Source organism: Mesoplodon mirus, assembly GCF_964341445.2.
Source record: "Mesoplodon mirus genome assembly, chromosome: 8".
NCBI lineage: Eukaryota > Metazoa > Chordata > Mammalia > Artiodactyla > Ziphiidae > Mesoplodon > Mesoplodon mirus.
This window is the reverse complement of record NC_138984.1, coordinates 110,113,025-110,132,865: the sequence shown is the minus strand read 5'-3', so window position 1 is coordinate 110,132,865 and position 19,841 is coordinate 110,113,025. Positions and strand designations below refer to the sequence as shown.

General features: G+C 33.9%; 1 protein-coding gene across 2 annotated transcripts in view; it reads right to left on the bottom strand.

Annotated features, from left to right (window-relative positions):
* Positions 1–19,841, bottom strand: part of SLC35F5 (solute carrier family 35 member F5) — a 44,045-nt gene that overhangs the window by 1,947 nt on the left and 22,257 nt on the right. Inside the window, exons 8-15 of one of the 2 annotated variants that reach the window (XM_082630810.1) lie at positions 19,102–19,183; positions 18,261–18,348; positions 16,259–16,323; positions 13,960–14,064; positions 10,619–10,778; positions 6,164–6,254; positions 2,661–2,815; positions 2,058–2,144 (exon numbers count right to left, since the gene is read on the bottom strand). In XM_082630810.1, the coding sequence (XP_082486936.1) occupies positions 2,069–2,144; positions 2,661–2,815; positions 6,164–6,254; positions 10,619–10,778; positions 13,960–14,064; positions 16,259–16,323; positions 18,261–18,348; positions 19,102–19,183 (822 nt within the window). In that variant the 3' untranslated portion in view covers positions 2,058–2,068. Of the gene's footprint in view, positions 1–2,057; positions 2,145–2,660; positions 2,816–6,163; positions 6,255–10,618; positions 10,779–13,959; positions 14,065–16,256; positions 16,324–18,260; positions 18,349–19,101; positions 19,184–19,841 lie in introns of those variants that run through there. The other variant, XR_014294873.1, reaches the window with a different exon arrangement.

Genomic DNA, 19,841 nt, shown 5'->3' with positions numbered 1-19,841 from the left:
AGGCCTGAAATGGAGAAGTCAAGAAATAGAAGTATAAGCACCGTCCTTAGATGGAGAGGAAAATATGAAACAGATCAATGAAGAGTTTAAAGGGACTCCTCAGGGTGGGAAAAGAATGAAAGCAGGATAGGCAGTACAGGGCAGGGGATAGCTGCATTGTACACTAAGCATTGTAGAACTCTAACTCTTCAAACTATGCACATATATAAACCATCCTAAGAGGAAAAACTAGAATACAAAAAGACCAATCAAAGAAAAACATAAAACCAAGACAAATAGCCTTGGGTTAGAGGTGAATTTACCATGAAGATAAACTTAAGCTTCATGGCCAATGTGAGTGCAACGAGTTGACAGGAGTTGTTCAATGTTCTAGGTGAAGAGGGGAAGCCCAGGTGTAATCAAGAAACATTTCAATATAAATTGTCTAAAGTTATCTCAGAAGAAAGGGACCAGAATTTCCAGAGTTTCAGTAATTTATTGTGATCTCTCGCTCTAAATAAATAATTGCTTTCCTACCTACCAAAGATATACGGTGGATATATTTCAAGGGCTCATTAAGAGAAACATAAACTATCACGTACTCTTTCTGTCATGTAAGAAATATACAAGATACTATTTCTTAAAATTAAAAAAAAAATGTGGAAGTGTTCTCGAAACATTATTAAGTGAAAAGCATAGTCAGAGAATCAGGATATATATTGTGCCAGTTGTGGTAAACACACACACATACATGGAGAAGAGACTGGATAGACACTGAAGTATTACATTTTTTTCTTAATTTTATACTCAGAAAAAAATATTTTTCTAAAGTGTATCATTAAGTAAAATGATGACCATTAGCATGAATATAAGTAATAGTTAAAACTTGGAATCACGGGCTTCCTTGGTGGCGCAGTGCTTGAGAGTCCGCCTGCCGATGCAGGGGACGCGCGTTTGTGCCCCGGTCCGGGAAGGTCCCACATGCCGCGGAGCGGCTGGGCCCGTAAGCCGTGGCCGCTGGGCCTGCACGTCCGGAGCCTGTGCTCCACGACAGGAGAGGCCACAGCGGTGAGAGGCCTGCATACCGCAAAAAAAAACCCCAAAAAACTTGGAATCACGTGTGATCATTTTGTAGTGTATAGAAATATCAAATCACGATGTTTTGTACCTGGATCTAACAGTGTTGTAGTTCAAATATAATTTAATTTTAAAAAATAAATAGATAAAAAATTTTTAATTGCCTTATTTTAGGACCATCTTGTCAATTTCCACAAGAAAGCTTGTTAGAATATTGACTGGGATTGCACTCAACCTATAGATCAGTTTAGGGATAACTGGTTTCTTAATAGTACATCTTTATGGGTTGAGTCATTCAACCCATGAACACATTATTGTATCTCTCCATTTACTTATATCTCTAATTTTTCTCTGAATTATTTTTTAGTTTTCCATCTACGAGTCTTGTACAATGTTTGTTAAATGTACTTGTAAGTATTTTTAAAAGTTCATTGTTTATGGAATTTTTCTTAATTTCATTTAATTATTGTTCACTGCTACACATAGAAATAATAGGAAGATATTTTTTATATTGACACTGTATATGTGATCTTGCTAAACTCAAATATTCTAGTAACTTTTTTTGCTAATTCCTTAGAATTTCTAAATATAATCATGCAATCTGCAACTGAATACAATTTTACTTCTTCCTTTTCAAAAAACAAACAAACAAACAAAACTTGGGAATCACTTAATTTGACTAAGGTACTATATTGTATGTGTTTTAAACTTACCAAGTATTTAATTCTTTTAACAACTTTGTGAGGGAGGTTCTACTGCAACCCCATTTTACAGATAAGAAAGCTGACGCACAGTGAGGTTAAGAACCTTGCATGAAGTCACAGAGCTAGTACATAGAGAAGCTGGAATTGGAACCCAGGAAGTTTGACTCCAGAATTGGACTCCCTTAGCCTCTAAGCTGTATTGCCTCTCAAACAACTAAAAATGGAAAATCGATTCTGTATTTGAGCAATACAAGAATAAGAACCTTATTCAATACTACTGTCAGCTAACATACAAACCTGGACTACAGCTAACTAGCTCCATCCTCCTGAGAAACACCGTGCATAGGAATGAGACTCTCACACTGTTCACTGTCTTCTGAAACCCTTAAAAAAAGACAATAGTTAGGAAAGCTTTAGACCTGAGGAACCCTTAAAAATGATCTACTCCACTGGCTGAGGCTTGAGGTCAGACCTAAGACAAGGTCAAGACTCCCCAACAAATTGTCCCAAATTCTTTTTAGAGCAGAATGTAAAAAGGTTTCTCTCTCTTAAAAAGAAAGAGATTGAAAAAAAATGGAGGCAATGTTATCATATTTTATTATGAATTTTTTTCAAACAAACAAATGTCTTCTACATTTAAATTTGTTTTAGCAAAACAGTAAGCACTTTGGTTGTACCTGTGAATCAAAACATTAAAAAAAAAAAAAAAGCAGTTGGGAAGAAACTATCTTATCACATGAAGGATCTGAACAAATTCTTTTATCTGGCACTGTACATATAAAATTATAATCTTTTAAAAATTCTTCACAGAATCTCTAAAAAGCTAGGCCAGCATGATATGATTCCTAATTTACTTAGTAAACATTATTTTTTAAAAATCTGTATTAGAACTTAACCTACCTCTGAATTCGATGTTTCCTGCATATAAAGGCAAAAATTCTTCTGATTCCCACCATCACAGGATCCCAATTATTATAATGGCACAGGAGAGTTACAATAAAAAATGAAAAAAATACAGGGATAGCGCCTGCAAAAAATAACCAAGAAAACTGCACCTAAAAATAAGAGATAGAAAAACAACAAAACACCCACAATTATCATTAAGACAATTTTCCCTTTAACATAAGTTTTCCACTTATGATAACTTGCAGGAATAAACTAAAACACCAAGAAAATAATACTAATCGTTGACAACATTTTAAGTATGTTATTATTAAATATAAGGATTCAGGACTTCAACATATTAACCACTTGCTTAAATTACCAACAAAAATACTTCTTGCTTGGAAAATAGCCTAAAGGAAAGCATGCTTTTCACTAATAAGTACAGGCATAGTACATCAGAAACAGAATTATGAAATTTTAAGCATTTGCCTTACACATCACATTGCCCATTTTTTCTTTACTGATTACTGCCTGTTCTCAAGTTGATTCTTCCCCTTTAGTTCCTGAAGTCATTTTTAAAAACTCCCATTTTTGAAAAACTAGGTTATGTTATTGCTATGATATGTTGTGTTATGTTATGGTTCTTAAGACAGTACTAAAAACAGATGAAACTCAAGTAAAACTTTTGCAAACATTTTATTGATGAAATATAGCTTGATTATCTAGTAACAAATGAAACAGAAATTTTCAAAAGGAAATCATGACTAAGTACAATAAAGATTACAAAGAGAAATACTTTCGGCCGTGAGAAGCCCTCAGATTGCCAAGCCTGACCCTCCAATCCATCATTTTATCAGGGTGGTCAAGAAAATTAAAAATGAGATGCCATAAAGTTACCAAAAAAAAAAAAAAATCATTCTTTCCTTTACCATCTAGATTCAACTAAGGATCAAAAACAATTGCTAAAAAGAGCCTGCACTGATTAACTATTGAGACTCAGCTGCAACACACTGGTGGTTTGCTTTCAAAATAATGACAAAAACAGTAACTCCTATCTTTAAAATAGGGAAGAAAAACTGCTTGCCCTCTCTAAGCATTAAAAAAATGAGGCTGAGAATCAAAGGCAAGACTCCCTCTGGTGGAAAACATATACTATTCCATTTCATACCACCCATTAGTCAGAGTAAAGGGGTTTTGTGAGAATAATGGTTGTTTTATGAGGGACTCATCATGCGTAACACAAGAAAAAACACTGACAACTTTTAACATGCACGTTCTGCTCGTATGGCACACACACACAGGCTGAGTCAGGATAAGAACAGCCAGCAGTAAGTACTAAAAAGCCTTCACACTGTTATCAAAGTATTGGTATAACATATTCTTGGAATATTTGCCAGAATATGTAATAATCTAGAAAAACCATGATGAACATAAATGACCCAAGAAAGGAAAAAGTATAAAGAACTTTTGACTAATGAGAGTTAAAAATGCAGATATAGTTGATAGAATGATTTCATGAATATTCAACTAAAAACCCTATTTTAGAACTGAAAAAAGCAAACTTTATAAAGGTAAGTAAAACTCTAGATGACTTTTAAAGGCAAAGTTCACTTTTAACAATGCAGTTATTTATATGTTGCCGAATAATAGTAAAAAAAACCTTTTAATTTGATTTCCAACAAGCTATGAAGACACTTTTTAAAAATGAAGACATTTATTAACAATGAAAATTGCCTAAGTAAACAAAAAGAGTCTAACTCCTGAATATATCTGAATATAAACCTGAAAACAATCAGGGATGCTTCCTATTATACCAAATACCAATAGGTTAAAAAAATATATATTTTAAGCTCAATAAATAAAGTTGATAAGTGCTAAAATTTCAGAAACTATATATAAATATGCTTGGATATTAGAATTAAAAAAAACCCAGGAAAGTAGGTTTCTCCTACCATGTTTCTATTACAGGTCTGGGCATACCCTGCTACTTTTACCAGAAGGTATCTTCCTGCCCTCAATTCCCACCAAAGGCCCAGCCTACTCATTTAACTGATTCCCTAATCTTGATGCAAAGACAATCAAGAAATGACTGTTGGTATGTTTTTCTCATCTATTATATATACATACATTTTCCCCTTGTGTTTTGCCTTCATCTTAAAATATTTGAACAAATGACATAATCATTTAATAAAATTAAATCCGCTGTTACAGTTCTTTTTAAACAATTCAAAAGTAAAATTAACCTTCAATTTTTATTTATCAAATCTGCAAAAAAGCCGATGCTTTCAAAATATCAGTATGGTAAAGTTCATTTACACAGCAATCTACCAAAATCCTCTAATAAGCAGCACTTCCCTAGTTTCACTAGAATAATTTTGACTGATATTCAAGATTATGACCCTGAGATGTGGAAAGACCTGGATATTATTTAAATCTATAAAAGGATTTAATGATATATGACTTTAGTGTTACATATATTTTATAATATTCACATTTTTTGAAAATGCATGGTATATGTAAGATAAGTAATTCTCAATTACAAAGATTTCCATTCTTAACCATGACAGATAAATTAGAATTTACTGAACCATAAAACAAAATTAAAGACCACAGAATTGTTTTTTTAAATAAAGAGGATACATATCACTGAGAGTATTTTGCCTTTTGCCTTTATCCTAAAAACTGCATGAAGATCTAAAGAAAAATAAAAATCTGATTTTAACTTCTACATATTATAAGCCTTTGGGCTTTCAAGTATTTCTTCTTCAAATTATATTAAACCAAACCACACACACACACATCATTTTGTTACTTAATCTTGGCATTAAAAGCTTACAAATATTGAACTGCGTGATAAAAGGCTCCACATCTTTTAGTGTGAACCAGTGGCTCATCTTTCTCTCCCTAGTACCCCTAGAAGCACTAAAGAAACTTCTCCCTTTGGGCTGCTGGGAGGGACCCTCCACCCCAGTTCTCTTTTCTGCAATGTTATCATGGCCAGCATTTATCAAAAGAACCCTCACATTCAGACCAGGACTTCACAGACGAGGGAAGGAGCACCCGCCCTGGTGAGTCCAGACAGAAATGAGCAATCACGGAGAAACGACGTTATTCCTGTGCCACTCACATCTATGGGAGTATTAACATAGTGTTAAGAAACCTCTGGAGTCTATCTTAGAAATCAAAACACTACTCTTTGTATGATTAAACTATATCCCCTATTCCATACCACTGACTCACCAAAGAACATTTGGAACATAATCAGCTCCAAAACTGGAGAACTATATATAAAGACACTGCCTTTAATTTAGAAATTAAGGAAAAATATTGAAAGGCCAAAAAATGCAACACATTACCCATTTCTTTGGTACTTTTTATATCTTTTTGTAGTAAAACAGCTTGGAAGAGAAGGCATCAAGTATTATTCATGGTCATCTTTATAATTTAGTCACATCTTAATTTTCATTAGCTCTGTTTTAATAATACACTTAAAATATCTAATAAATAGTTTGCCTTACCTTTTGCATACACATGTCAGCTATTATGGACAGAGGTATTGTAAGGCTTAGTGCAAGTGTGCCTATCAGTGATGAGGTAAGAAAGCAGCCCCTAAAAAGAAAAAAAAGAAAATATACATTTCCATATCAAAAAAGTAAAAGAACCAAAGAAAAACAATGATCAAAAACTATCTATCTTACAATATAGGCAAGAGAGATCAGGAGCAAAAATAAAAGCTCAGGATGGACTACGACATAATAAAAAATAAAGTTACTAAGATCATTCCTACAGTTTATCTTCAAATATTAAAAATCCAATATATAAGTATACAAATTTCAAAAGATTTTATGTTATTTTCTAGATCTGCTTACAGACGTTATTCAACTTTTGATGTATAGCTTATATTTTATTAACATTTTTAATAAAACTGTCAAAAGAGTTCTTATAGTTTTGTGATAATGATACTTAGCTAACAAAGGAAACAGCTATATTAAAATGTCAGGACAATACCTCATAACACAGACTTTAACAAGGTGATAAGCCAACAGGTGGGTCTGTCATTAAAGCAAAAAAATCTCACCCTCATTAAAAACTAAAGTAGTCTTTAGATGTGGGCTGCTCTTTTGATTTGGCTTAATATCGGAAAAAAAGAACTTGAGTGTTTTTCAGGGATATTTCCTTGTTGTTTTTCATTTTTCTAGCAATTGTCCTAACCAAAACCTAAGCTCTTCATTTTATTTTCACCTTGAACTATCAATGTTGGTATCAGATTTTGACATACCAACTGCATATAATTTTATATAGTTGAAGGAAAAAAATGAAGGAAAGCATTATATTGAATAGATATTTGGGTATACAAGAAGAAAATGAATCATAGGCCAAGATAAAACCATAATGTATATAATTAGGACTACAGACCCATGGAAATCATAGGCAAGTAAATTCTAGCTCAGTATATGTTAGGATTAACAATGCTGTCCTACAATAAAAGAGGCTATCTCTTGATAAAGTGTCACTTGAAGTATTCACCAGAGGCTGGACAATTAGTTCTTATTGATGTGGTAAAGAAAACTCAAGTGCTAGTCCACTATTCATGAGCTGATCTGTGAAAAGAGGGTTCAGGGATCAAATACCGTTTTTTTTATTAAAAAATTTTTAAATTAATTAATTAATTTATTGGCCACACTGCAAGGCTTGCAGGCAGGATCTTAGTTCCAGGACCAGGAATCAAACCGGGGCCCCCCGCAGTGAAAGCGCTGAGTCCTAACCACTGGACCACCAGGGAATTCTCTTGTTTTTTGTTTTTTTTTAATGCAGTATATGTTCTTAGAGATTTATAATGCAAAGTAGAATCACACTGAGTCTGAGATGAAGTATTAAAAACCCTCTTTGACTTATACCAGCTTTTCCCAATTTAGATGATGGCTGAACACATCTGATTTATTTTTTTAAATTAATTAATTTACTTATTTATTTTTTGGCCAAGCCACGTGGCACGCAGGATCTTAGTTCCCCAACCAGGGATCGAACCTGTGCCCCCTGCAGTGGACGCTCAGAGTCCTAACCACCAGACCACCAGGGAATTCCCCATTTGATCTATTATTCATTCAACATGCTCCAGGAAATGCTAAGACAGAGGACTAGGTGGATAATCTCACATCTATACTAGCAGTACAATATATGGAGTTAACAGTGCACTTAAAAATTTTTTTTTCCAATAAACAATGAGTGACAAGTACACATCTTTAATTTCCAAAAAATTCACAATCGCACTTTTAAATCTTTAGTATACTACTCAGCACCTGATTATATGTGCTGAAGTTTATTGTCTATTTATAGTTAAACATACAATAATCTTGCCTTCCTAGAAAGAAATCATCATACACGTAAAGATTATGACTTCTGATTTAACTATTTTCAATGATCTAGAAAGGTATAAAGTACGTAGATATGCTCCTTATAATTGTTTTGAGTTACCAACAACACCTAGAATTGAAGGGATATGAAGTTTGTTTCATTACTGACTAACTTACTGCTTTTGAGTTGTAACCATAAGTACGCTTAAATGCTTGAGTGTAGAAGTGTATCTGAAAAATAAACCTTTTTGAGGTCCTGAAAAATCCACCCCAGGTAAGGATAAACATAGCTCTGATCATAATATATGACCTTGAGTGTCCAGTTTAGTCAACAATAAACACTCATATACACAGTTGGGATTATAAATTGTGTTCCTTCTGTAGAGAATAACTTTGCAATTCTCTCAAAATCTGAAGTCTACACGTTTGATTCAGTCTTTTCAGTATTTATCCTATAGAATACTTACATGTATATGCAAAAACATATATGAGGATGTTCAATGCCATATTATTTACAAAGCAGAAGACTACAAACTAAAATGTCTCTCAAGAAGGAACTGGTAAAACACATTATGTTCTATGCATTATGTTACATAATAGATTGGAGCATAACAGATTAGAGTACTTCATAGGCTTTAAAAAAAATGAATCTAGTGGCTGATATGTAAAGATTTACAAGACAGTAATTTGTGTATAGAATGATGTCCATAGTTTGCATGTTAAAAATAAAACAAATTGGAGGAGGGAGGATTAAGAGACTGATAACACACTTCTGTATATACAGACAATTTTGCAGAAGGCTTAGAAGTTAATACTGGTTGCCTCTGGGGAAAAGAAATGAAAATCTGGGGCAGAAGGGAGATTACCTTTTCATTGTAATCCATTTGTACGTATTACTCTCTTAATTTAAAAAAAGTTAAATACAAAAAGAATAAAAATATTTCAAAACATGTCATTTATTATTTCTTTAACTGTAAAATTTTCCAAGGGAGCAAACTCAGGAAAGCTCACATAATAGAGAGATTACATATGTCACAACTCATATTCATTCATCCCCAAAGCCTACATTAAAATCTGCTGACATAATGAAACTCTAGTGTATATATTTATTAAAAATAACTCTCTCGATAAAGAATGAGTATTTTAATATTTGTAAATTTGTGGTATAGTCCATGTTTATTATGAGTCTCAATGTAATACGAACCATACTAAACCTTTCTCTCATCTAATATCCAAAAAATTTTTTAAATTATTTCTTTCAAATATGTAAAAACTCCTTGCTTTGAAATTTTCTAATCTAAGCTAAACTTAGAAAAGTAGGGAATACAAACTTCTGTTAAAATACAGTGAGTGCATAATTGTTTAAAGCATATGGTTCACTGGGTTGAACCCTATGAAACTGCCATCAAAAATGGTTTAAGATCAACAATTCCTTATGGTTCAACTAAGTTCAATCAAAACACTACCAATAAGCAGTTTCATCTGCCCAGAACCAAGAGTGGAAAGAGGCAAGAGAAATGATAGAACAAAAGAAGTGATAGGACAAAAGAATGAGACATATGGTACGTATTAATATATAAAATAAAATATGTAATTCTTTTTGGTTAAAAAAAAATGAGCACCTCAAATAATTTGTACAAAATGAGCAGATTTTTGATACCAAAGAGTTTTAGATCAGCAAAGGAATTTAATTACATAAATTACTACAATACAAAGTAAATCTTTAAGTACTACACGAAAGGGAGTGAGTACAGAGGATATCAAGAAAATAGAGATATTTCCTTAATTGGAGCAGGGAGAGAAATGTAGGCAGAGCATTAAGGAAGACTTGATGGAAAAGGCTATTTTTGTTGCAGTCTTTTGCAAGGGAAAACTAGTCAGTAGTCTTAAATGGTATATAATAAAATACATTTAGGAATTTAAGTACAATTTGTGTTTCTTTTTAAGTTCATATTAGATGGAAACAGGACTAAGTATTAAGCTCTCTATTTGAAGTTGTCTTAAACTCCATATATGATACTGCTGTCAAACTATTTTAAGATTATTATCATATATCAACATAGTTGATATTACAACATATCAAACTATGTTAAAATCTCAAGTTAATCAGAGCTTAGGGTTTATATATCTGCCTCACTCATATGAAAAGTCCTGAGAATAAACAAAATAAAAAAGTCTATGAGCAACCAAACAGACATTCCAAAGTCTCCTGAATAAGCAAAGTCCCCAGATTCTCACTTAGAATTCATGTATTCATACCTGGGATACACATCTCCTAAGTGTGACTGTCCATTAGATAATGATGCCTTTAATTAGCATAACACGCTACTTTCTAAAACATTCTATAAATTCAGATCATTCATATTCATTTATTCATTCAGCAAAATTCATGAGCTCCTTCTATGTGCAAGCCACTACTCTATGCAATGGGTACACAGAAATTAAAAAACAAAACACAGTTCCTGCTCTAATGGGGTTACTGTATTAAGCTGTAAGTGTGTGGGGTGGGAAGGTGCACAGGAGAGGCCATCAAAAGACAGAAGAAATAGAAATGCTTAAACTAGCCAAAAGTCAATAAACTCATAACTAATAAATCATAGGGTAATAAACAGTACATACCACAACCACAGGAACTCTGAGAGCACTGTTCCAATAAGGCCATTAATGATAATGCACATTAATACTACTTTATTGGGAAACTCAAAGTCCTCAAATCCAGTATAATGAAGTAAAAAGAAACCTGGCCATAAGAGCAGCAGATTAAAGAGACCTACAAAACCTAAACATGTATAAAAGAGAGAAAAGTTAGTAACTGTGATTTATTTCAATTTTCCAAACTTATAACTCTACAATCGGAAAACGTTAGATTTTGCACAAAGGGCTTCAACAGGTTTCCTTAACTGAAATTTCCGTTACTTTTGTTTTTAAGTAAGTCTTAGGGAGAGATCAACACAAGAAAAAACTTTATCAAGCAACTGGTGATCACTGAGTCTTCAAGGTTCAACTGTCCCACTGTATGGAGCAACTACTGCAGAACAAACCACTTAGAACAATTCAGAAAGAAGGGTTGCTAACCTTAGATTATAATAATATAGTGTCCTAGAACGTAAAGGAATAACTGGTGCGTGTATGTGTGTGTGTATTCAGTCTAAATTATGAAGAGGAACTAGACGCTTTACTCTCTGATTCGAATCATATTTATGTTTAAAGCAGCCGTGCTATGCTAGGAATAATGGAGGAGGGTCCCCTAAAAAGATAAAATTTTTGCTTCCCTCCTTCCCAAGAGCTCATAAGCTAGTCTGTGAGATTACACACATACACCAAAAGCTATTCAAGTATGAACTAAGCATGGGCTATGTGTAAAGGAAGGCTATGATATCTAGTGGATAAGTGTGTGCTCTGCAGTCTGATTGCCCTGGGTTCCAACCCCAGCTCTACCATTCACCAGTACTGTAATCTTTAGGCAAACTTTAGGCAAGATGCTCAATCTCTTGTAAACCTCAGTTTTCCAATCTATAAGTGTAAAACAATACTTAATTAGGTTACTAGGAAGATTAGACAAACACATAAAATACAGCACAGTACATGGCATGGAGTAAATAGTTAATAAAGGCTAGTTATTATTATTATTATAGAAACGTACGCTTATATAAGACTACAACATGTGAATGTAAAGAAAAAATATTATAATTTTATAGTAAGTTTTATTGGACTTTGTATATAGTTTAACACCACAATCCCACTATGAGATCCAGAGGTAACTATAGAGGTTTCCTAAAAGAAAATTAAATTACAGTAGGTATGTATTTTATATTTGCTGCTAAATAATAAACTAGTATTTAGGATGCCTAGTTAAATCTTAATAGGGCTGGAGCACCTACTCTCATCTGCTGCTGAAGACTCACAGGACCTGCCTTCTCTGAAGGACTGTCTCGGACAGCGACCAAGTCTGCCTTTCCCAGCAAGATGCCACCCCTCCCCACGCCACACCCTGTGCAGCCGAATCCTAATGGCTCTAGGCCAGGACAGCTCTGAGGAGTGCCTAGACACATTACCTGCTCCCACTGCGCTCCCTGCCCAGGGACCTGCGATGAGCTGGGCCACGCCCCGACCGTACCAGAGGTCGCGGGGTTCTCTCCCCTCCTCTACTCTGCCCCTCTCATGCCCTTGCCAGGCTTTCCTGCAGGGCACCCCTTCAGTGGATCTCCCGCACCAAATCCCCGTCTCATACCCTGCTTCTAGGAAACCCAACTTAAGACACCTAGTGCTAAAAAGGAACCAAACAACACACATACAGAAGGCTTGTATAGTATTAAAAAGTTGTTCTAATTAAAACACCAAAATTTGGCATGATCAAGAACCAAATCTCTTTTCTGTTCCCTGAACTATGAAACCTATGAAAACCCGCATTTAGTAACAACTTTTGGATCTAGAGATAAAAGATCCAAATCCCTTCACCGGTTCTCTAGACCCTCCAGAAGGCAGCCACACGCACTTCTGTTCTTCCCTAAAGCGAACACTCCAGCACAGTGGATCTACTCACTGTTCCCTGCTCTGCCCTGATCACATCCCAATGCCGAAAGAACCCTCCACGTCCCAACCCTAACTACTAAGTACTTCTCCAACCCTCTCTATTCTAAAGCCCATGTCAAATTCACATTGCTTTCCATATCATGGCACATGTGAAGAAAATCAACCAAGTTGTATGTCTGTTACTACTCTCCAATAAGAGTAGATAAGCAACTTTTCTTGAAAGCCGCCAATCCTAAAAAAGAACACTGTAAAACATTAACATTTTAATCCATTCCAGATGGAATTTTCTATGACTTTGAAATAAGACATCATTAAAATTAGCTTCGTATTTAAAGTATACTTATTGAATTCTCTACTTGAAAGGAACTTGAGTGATCACCCAGTCCAGCGGCTTTTCAAAGGTTTTATTTTTGTTAATTTTTAGGTGAAGATATACAAACTATTTTTAGCAGAAAAATCATTTCTACAAATTAAATTATAATGCTAAAAAACCAACAAAGCAGAATTGCTCCAGCAGAAGCAGCAAAGGAGTCTGAGAACCAGACTAACACGTGCAACGCCACCTCCTTCCAACCTTCCCAGGATCCTCCGTAAATCAGCTACTAACCTAGTCCAATCTTCTCATTTTCAGATGAGTATGAGATAAATGAAGTTATAACAGCTAGAGTCCATGTCTCCTGGTTCCCTGTAAGCTGCACTTTGAATTCTCATCACCATGCTTCTTTATCTATTGATATTCAGATATCTTTTGGAAGATATCTTGTCAATGTGCTCTTCTTTTGCAATCCTAGATATCACAAGTTCTTTACTGAGCTGATTTCAGGCAAAGGAGAATTTATAAATCATATTAGGCATTTACCAAAATTAAGAATTGATGCCAGAAACTATAACTGGATAATTTGAAAATCTATGTCATAAAAGAATCTGAGTCTTAAAGATAACGTGCAAATGGAAAAACTTCAAAAGACCTACAATGTTTAGTAAAAACAAGTACATAGACTGAAACAGTATTATACGTATCATTTTGGGGCAGTTTCCCCAATTACACTTCTGACAATTCAGAAAAGGCAAAATGTATAATACAACAGGTATACACGCACATGCTTATAACAGCATAACCTGTCATATCAGTGAGGAAAATATCTGATTCACAGGCTGAAGACATTAATTCGAAAAAGGTGTTAGAAGGAATTTCTTTACCTCACACTGAGGGAATGAGCGTTTCCTCACAGGTGCACAACTATGCAGAACAAGGTAAGAGAAAAACATTGAGACTGGACGTCATCATCTTTAAAATCTAATGGTTTTAAAGAATCATATGGGGGAGTGGGGAGGAAGCCTTCCTTATTCCCTCCAAAAAAAACAAAAACGAAACCCTAAGTAAATCATTCAGAGTAAACAGCCTCACAAGTTAAACACAGTCTTACCAAAGAACATTGGAATATCCAACTTATCTTCTCTGTCTACTTTTCTCTTGATCATAACAATATAGACTGCATAGAGCATGGCTCCAACAAGAGACCAAATGGAACCTGTAAAAATCAAGACAATAATTTAAAGCATCTGTTCATTAACTCATTTATCACACACTTATTTAAAATTTGACACAGTCAGCTCCTATTTCAAGAAATGAGTATTCAAATATGAAAAGATAAAGTATAACCCACCTTATCCATGGCCTCCAGGAATACAGGAAGGAGGTTAAAGTATAAACAAATAAATGCAAAAACATTCACCTCAATGATCTAACCAATGTTATACATGTTATATTACCAGCGTTTTGGTATTTAATTTTGAAATGCATACTTCATATTGTCCCCTACGTAAGCAATTATGACACCTGACACAGCCAACTTAACAACGCTTCCTTCCCTCTCTAAGCTGTTGTTTATATTGTTCTCCCCACTGCTATGTATAATTTTTAATATACATTCTACCACCATTTTCAAGACCCTGTTAAAGTCCCGCCACTGCCACCAAGCATCCTCCTTCTACTCCACTGAATTTCCATCCTCTTTGTCTTCTATTTTAGATAATGTAATGCTTACTATAGTTAAATACAGTGTTATTTTATTCTCTAGGGGCTTCATTTTGTTAATCATATATTATTGATTAAAATCAAAAACTCCTTGACAACTGCAAACACATAATGCATACTTTTTAATGTTCTAAAATATCTAACATAATGTAGGGCTCACAGTACCTGCATAATAAATATGGATTCTCTTTAATATATTAACTCACTCGCAAGAACATTTAAGTCAGCCTTTAAAAACAGCTGTATAAGGTGCTATCTGCCAGGTGACCATATTCAATACTTTAATCAATTATCCAAAAGTCCAGTGTTTCATTAAATCTATTTATTATTACTATTACTACTAAACTATTTTTAAAAAGCAAAGGGAAAGCCTGTCAACAAAATCTCTCTCACACACACAACAAATATATATATATTGTGTTACACATACAGATCTGCTCTGGGTGAGAAAGAGGTAAGGCAGTTCAAGACACAGCTCCCTGGGCAGTAACCAGGAATAGTTTAGAAAGCACTGTTGTATTTAATAAACTTTAAATGTCTAAAGAAAGTATCCAGAAGGAGGGACTTCGCTGGTGGTCCAGTAGTTAAGACTCCACGCTCCCAGTGCAGGGGGCCCAGGTTCAATACCTGGTCAGGGAGCTAGATCCCGCATGCTGCAACTAAAGATCCCACATGCCACAACTAAAGATTCTGCATGCCGCAACTAAGATCCTGCATGCTGCAACTAATACCCGGCACAGCCAAGTAAATAAATAAATAAATAAATAAATAAATAAATAAAAAATAAAGAAAGTATCCAGAAGGTATACCAGTTAAGCTAGATTCTGATTACCCTTCTTTTGTTAAATCTAAACAATGGATCAAAAACAAAGTGTTTACTGTAGTAGTAACTGTTTCAGGCAAGAATCAGAAGTGAATGACAAAATTAGCAGGTAGGTACAAGCATGATGGATAGGATGTATGTATAGTCTCAGTATCTCTTACAAGATGATTATTACTTACAAAGGGAAAAATCAGTAACTACACTGGAGCAACCTGACACACCACTTTAAAATTAATGTCACCAGTAATGGGACAAATCAACATCATGTGCCTTCTGATATGATGTACTTATCAGGACACAATATCACTTCCATGGTATTCTTGCCAAAAATACACAACATAAATTTAACCATAAGGAAATATCAGACAAACTCAGATTGAAGGACATTCTACGAAACAAGTGGACAGTATCCTCCAAAAATATTAAAGTTATGAAAGACAAAAAGAGACTGAGGGATAGTTCCAGATTAAAGAAAACTAAGGAAACATGACAACTAAATGCAACAAATGATGTTGGACCAGGAAAAGAACATTAGTGGGAAAAATGGTGAAATCTGAAAAGGATCTACAGACTAAATAAAAATTATTGTAATCACTGTTAATTCCTGATTTTTAAACCTGTACTGTAGTTATGTACATTGCAAATAGTTAAGAGAATCTGGGGGAGGGCTATATGAGACTTCTGTGAAATATTTTTAAATTTTTTTACATTATTTTCAAAGGAAAAGTTAAAAAAAAGGCCTTGTTACTGCTCACCCTGTGTGTGTGTGTATGCACGCATGTGTGTGGACATGCACATGCGTGATGACACGCACAGAACTTTTCTTGTATACTCTAACAGAAAGAATGCAGAATCAGATACTTACCTATTGGGTCTCTTCCAGAAGATTTTTCAGACCCTGACAGGTTTACCAGCACAACACCTCCGATGCTATGAGAATAACAGTCATTACTGACAAGTAAAATAATAAATTCCTTCAACAGACTAACCTCAAAGATCAAAATTATTTACAAGTAATAAAGACTAATCTCAACTTTGGGTAAAACTATCAAAGAATTAATGATTTAATTAATAATATCTAACAATATTATCAGTATAGTATAAGTGCTGTACTTATATTAACTCATTTAATCCACATAAAATGCCCAATATTACCTTATAAGGAAGGTATTATTATTATTATCATTCCCATTTTACACATGAGAAAATTATACATAATGCACAAAGAAATGAAGTAACTTGACCAAAATCACACAGCTGGGATTGAAACGCAGGCAGTCTACTTCCAGAGTCCAGTGTTCTTACCTGCTATGCTATCTTCTGCCTTTCAATTAGGAAAAAATTAACCAACTTGTCATCCCTCTTCCAATCTTTTTTGGCAATGTACAAATATCAAAACCCATATAAACCTAGCAATGGCACTAACTCTCACTGGTAAAACCTAAATTTATGGTAAAACTATCCTTAAATATTTAAATAATTAAATTAATCCCATTATTTTAATGTAAAAATAAGACCAAATTAAGGATGTAGAGAAATCAAGAGGTTATTCCTTCATTCAACTGTTGCTTATTGAGCTAAACTTCGGGTTAAGCAATGAACAAGAGAGATGTGGTTCCTGTCCTCGTGTAGCCTTATACTGTCTTTCTATTTCTATGTATCTTTCTACTTTTATTAAGACAATGAAAAGAAAAGTTAGAAATAGGCATGAATTTTGAACAAAGTTGGATAAACCTCATCACTTCCCTATGACAAATATACTGTATTTCCCTAATACAAAAATATGTTTGGCTAAAACATGGGCCAATCATGCAAAAAGAATAAATTCCTAGTGTCCATAAAGTCTAAATGGTAAATTAGTTGGTTCAACCAGATTGCCCATGGAAACTACCATGGTCAAGTTACCCTTATATCTAAAAGACAGAAACACCACTTACGTGATTGCCAAGTGCCAGTCTCTACGATAATCACTTTCTATATACATCCCTCCAAACTTTAAAACAAGACTGCAAAGTAGTAGATGATACTATCATCATTTTGTCATCTAGGAAATCCTCTCAGAGAGTTTAGGGCAAGTGCCCAGGGGCAAAAAGCAGAGCTCTGATTCAAACCCAGCTCTGATAGTTCAGAAACACTAATCTTTCTGGTAAATTATTCTGCTACCTTCTCTGATTTCTGATTTTCTCTCACAAAAACAACAGCTTCATCAAACCAACATGTCTTTTTTGAGTATTGACTGTGAGCAAAGCTTTAAGCTAGGCCTTTGATGACACACAGAAGTAGAAAACAAGGTTCTGACCTTCAAGGGTTTATAATCTCGTAGGGATACAAAGTTAAATAAAGTAAAAGATTTAAATTAGTCATTAATGATACTTATGTATTGTATTACAAACAGTAATACAAAATTGCCAGATAATTTATACAGAAATAATTGAAAGATTGAGGCTGAGACAATCAGAGAAGACTGCAGTTTAGATTTCTAGAAGTGGGAGAAGTGAAAACTAAAAACTAAACAAAAAGGGGAACTTGTTTTACGAAAAGGAAACAGAAACTTGGGAGCTTATGAGGATTAACATGCAGTTAAATGTGAATGTCAGTACAATACTTAGCAGTCCACAGTCGCAAGAATGGGAACCAAAGCTGCTCTAGGGTCCTCCCTCCAGTTACCTTCCCCAGGAAGGTTTTGAAAACTAGCCAAGGATGTGATGCAGAGCTGAGTAGCATAATGTCCCTTTAAAACCTTTTATCCTCATCTGTCTTTGCCTATACAGTATATTATAATATAAACTATCGTCTATCATTACCAGAAATGCTTTAAACGTTGCATTTTTAAGCAGAATAAGCTAGCTATTACATTATATTCTTACCTTAAAATTACAGCTAATAGTTTAGAAAGAGTAAATCTATCTCCACTGTTACTTGGAAACATTGCAGCAAGGATTAAGGTAAAAAGTCCTATAGAGAGAAAAGGATAAAAAAAAAAAAAGATACATTAGCTTAAATACTGTCAAAATTATTTATTACCAACTTGATTGTTTAAATAAGTTAATTAGACACCTAACTTTTAAACTAATTTTTGTCATTTTTAAATGACTAAGAATAAGACTGCAGTTACCTAGGCTGAAATGTTCAGAGATCACACATAAAAACAGCCTCCAAATGAAACCATGTTTATTTCAACAATACAGATCAAGTACAGTCCTATTTATTTTAAAACTAATAAGAGAGTTAAACTGAGCATTCAGAGTAACATTCTGACCTCATCATAATCAAGCATGTGAACTAAAGTTATTTTTACAGCTTCAAAAATACTTTTTTTATCTTCCAGATTTGGAAGGTGATTCCATTTTAAAAATAAAACACCTTTCATAGGGCAAATTATAGTTATGAAATAAGCAATTACATTTAGCCAAAGGGTTGAAAAAAAGATCTTTAGAAAGAATATGTGAAAGGAAAGACAGCTACAATATAGAGTCAGCCTATAAAACTTTAATATATTGTTGTATAAAAAATACTGTAAAGTATTGGAAGGAATATAAATAGCACAAGGCTATGGCACAAAATTTAAAGATTAAATAGTAGTTATACCAATATACATTAGAAAGAATGAAATAATTTAAAACAAGATAAAAATATATGTATATGTACACATATATATCAGAAATAGGTCTCGAGTTATAATACAGATTTTGAAGACAAATTTCTTACCAGAAGTTGAGGACAAAATATTAACTATAGCAACTTTTGTGTCTGAAAGTGCTTCTTGATATGACAAATTTGCCAAAAACCACTAAAGAAATAGAAAATAAAGTGAAACCTAATAAATGACTTTTTATATTTATCATAATTTATAGTCCCCTCCTTTTTTTCTCCCTCTAAATACTGCTATCATACGTTTTAAAATCTGCTTTGTACTGAAAAGTCACAGGCCCAAAAAGAAGACAAACATTTATATCAGACCTAATATCTTTGCTATCCAACTTCCCTTAAGATATTAACAACAGCTGGTTAAAAATTAGCACTGTTCAGGCTTTTTAAAAAATTAGGGTAAATTTAATATCAAATCAACATTGAAATTTGCTTTCTCCAAGCACTGATAGTACGCTATTAGGTTTATCTAAATCAAATTTAAGTTGGGGAGAATTCTCAAACATTAAAATACGTACAGATGAATATACATGAGAAATCGATTGAACAAGGTGATGCCTAAGGGGATGGATGGAACTAGCCAGATCGATAGACAAAAGGTTACATTCACTTTGGAAATTTTAAAATGTCCAAGAAATTGTGAATTTACTGGCTAACTGTGATTGTTTCTCTGATTCTCAGTTTTGAGACATAATATAAAGAGTTCTCATAACTTTGAATATAATGAAGGAAGTTTTCCAGCTATGAGGATTTTTTTCTTCTTTTTTCCCTTTTGCTTGTCTAGGCTAGGTTATTCTTAT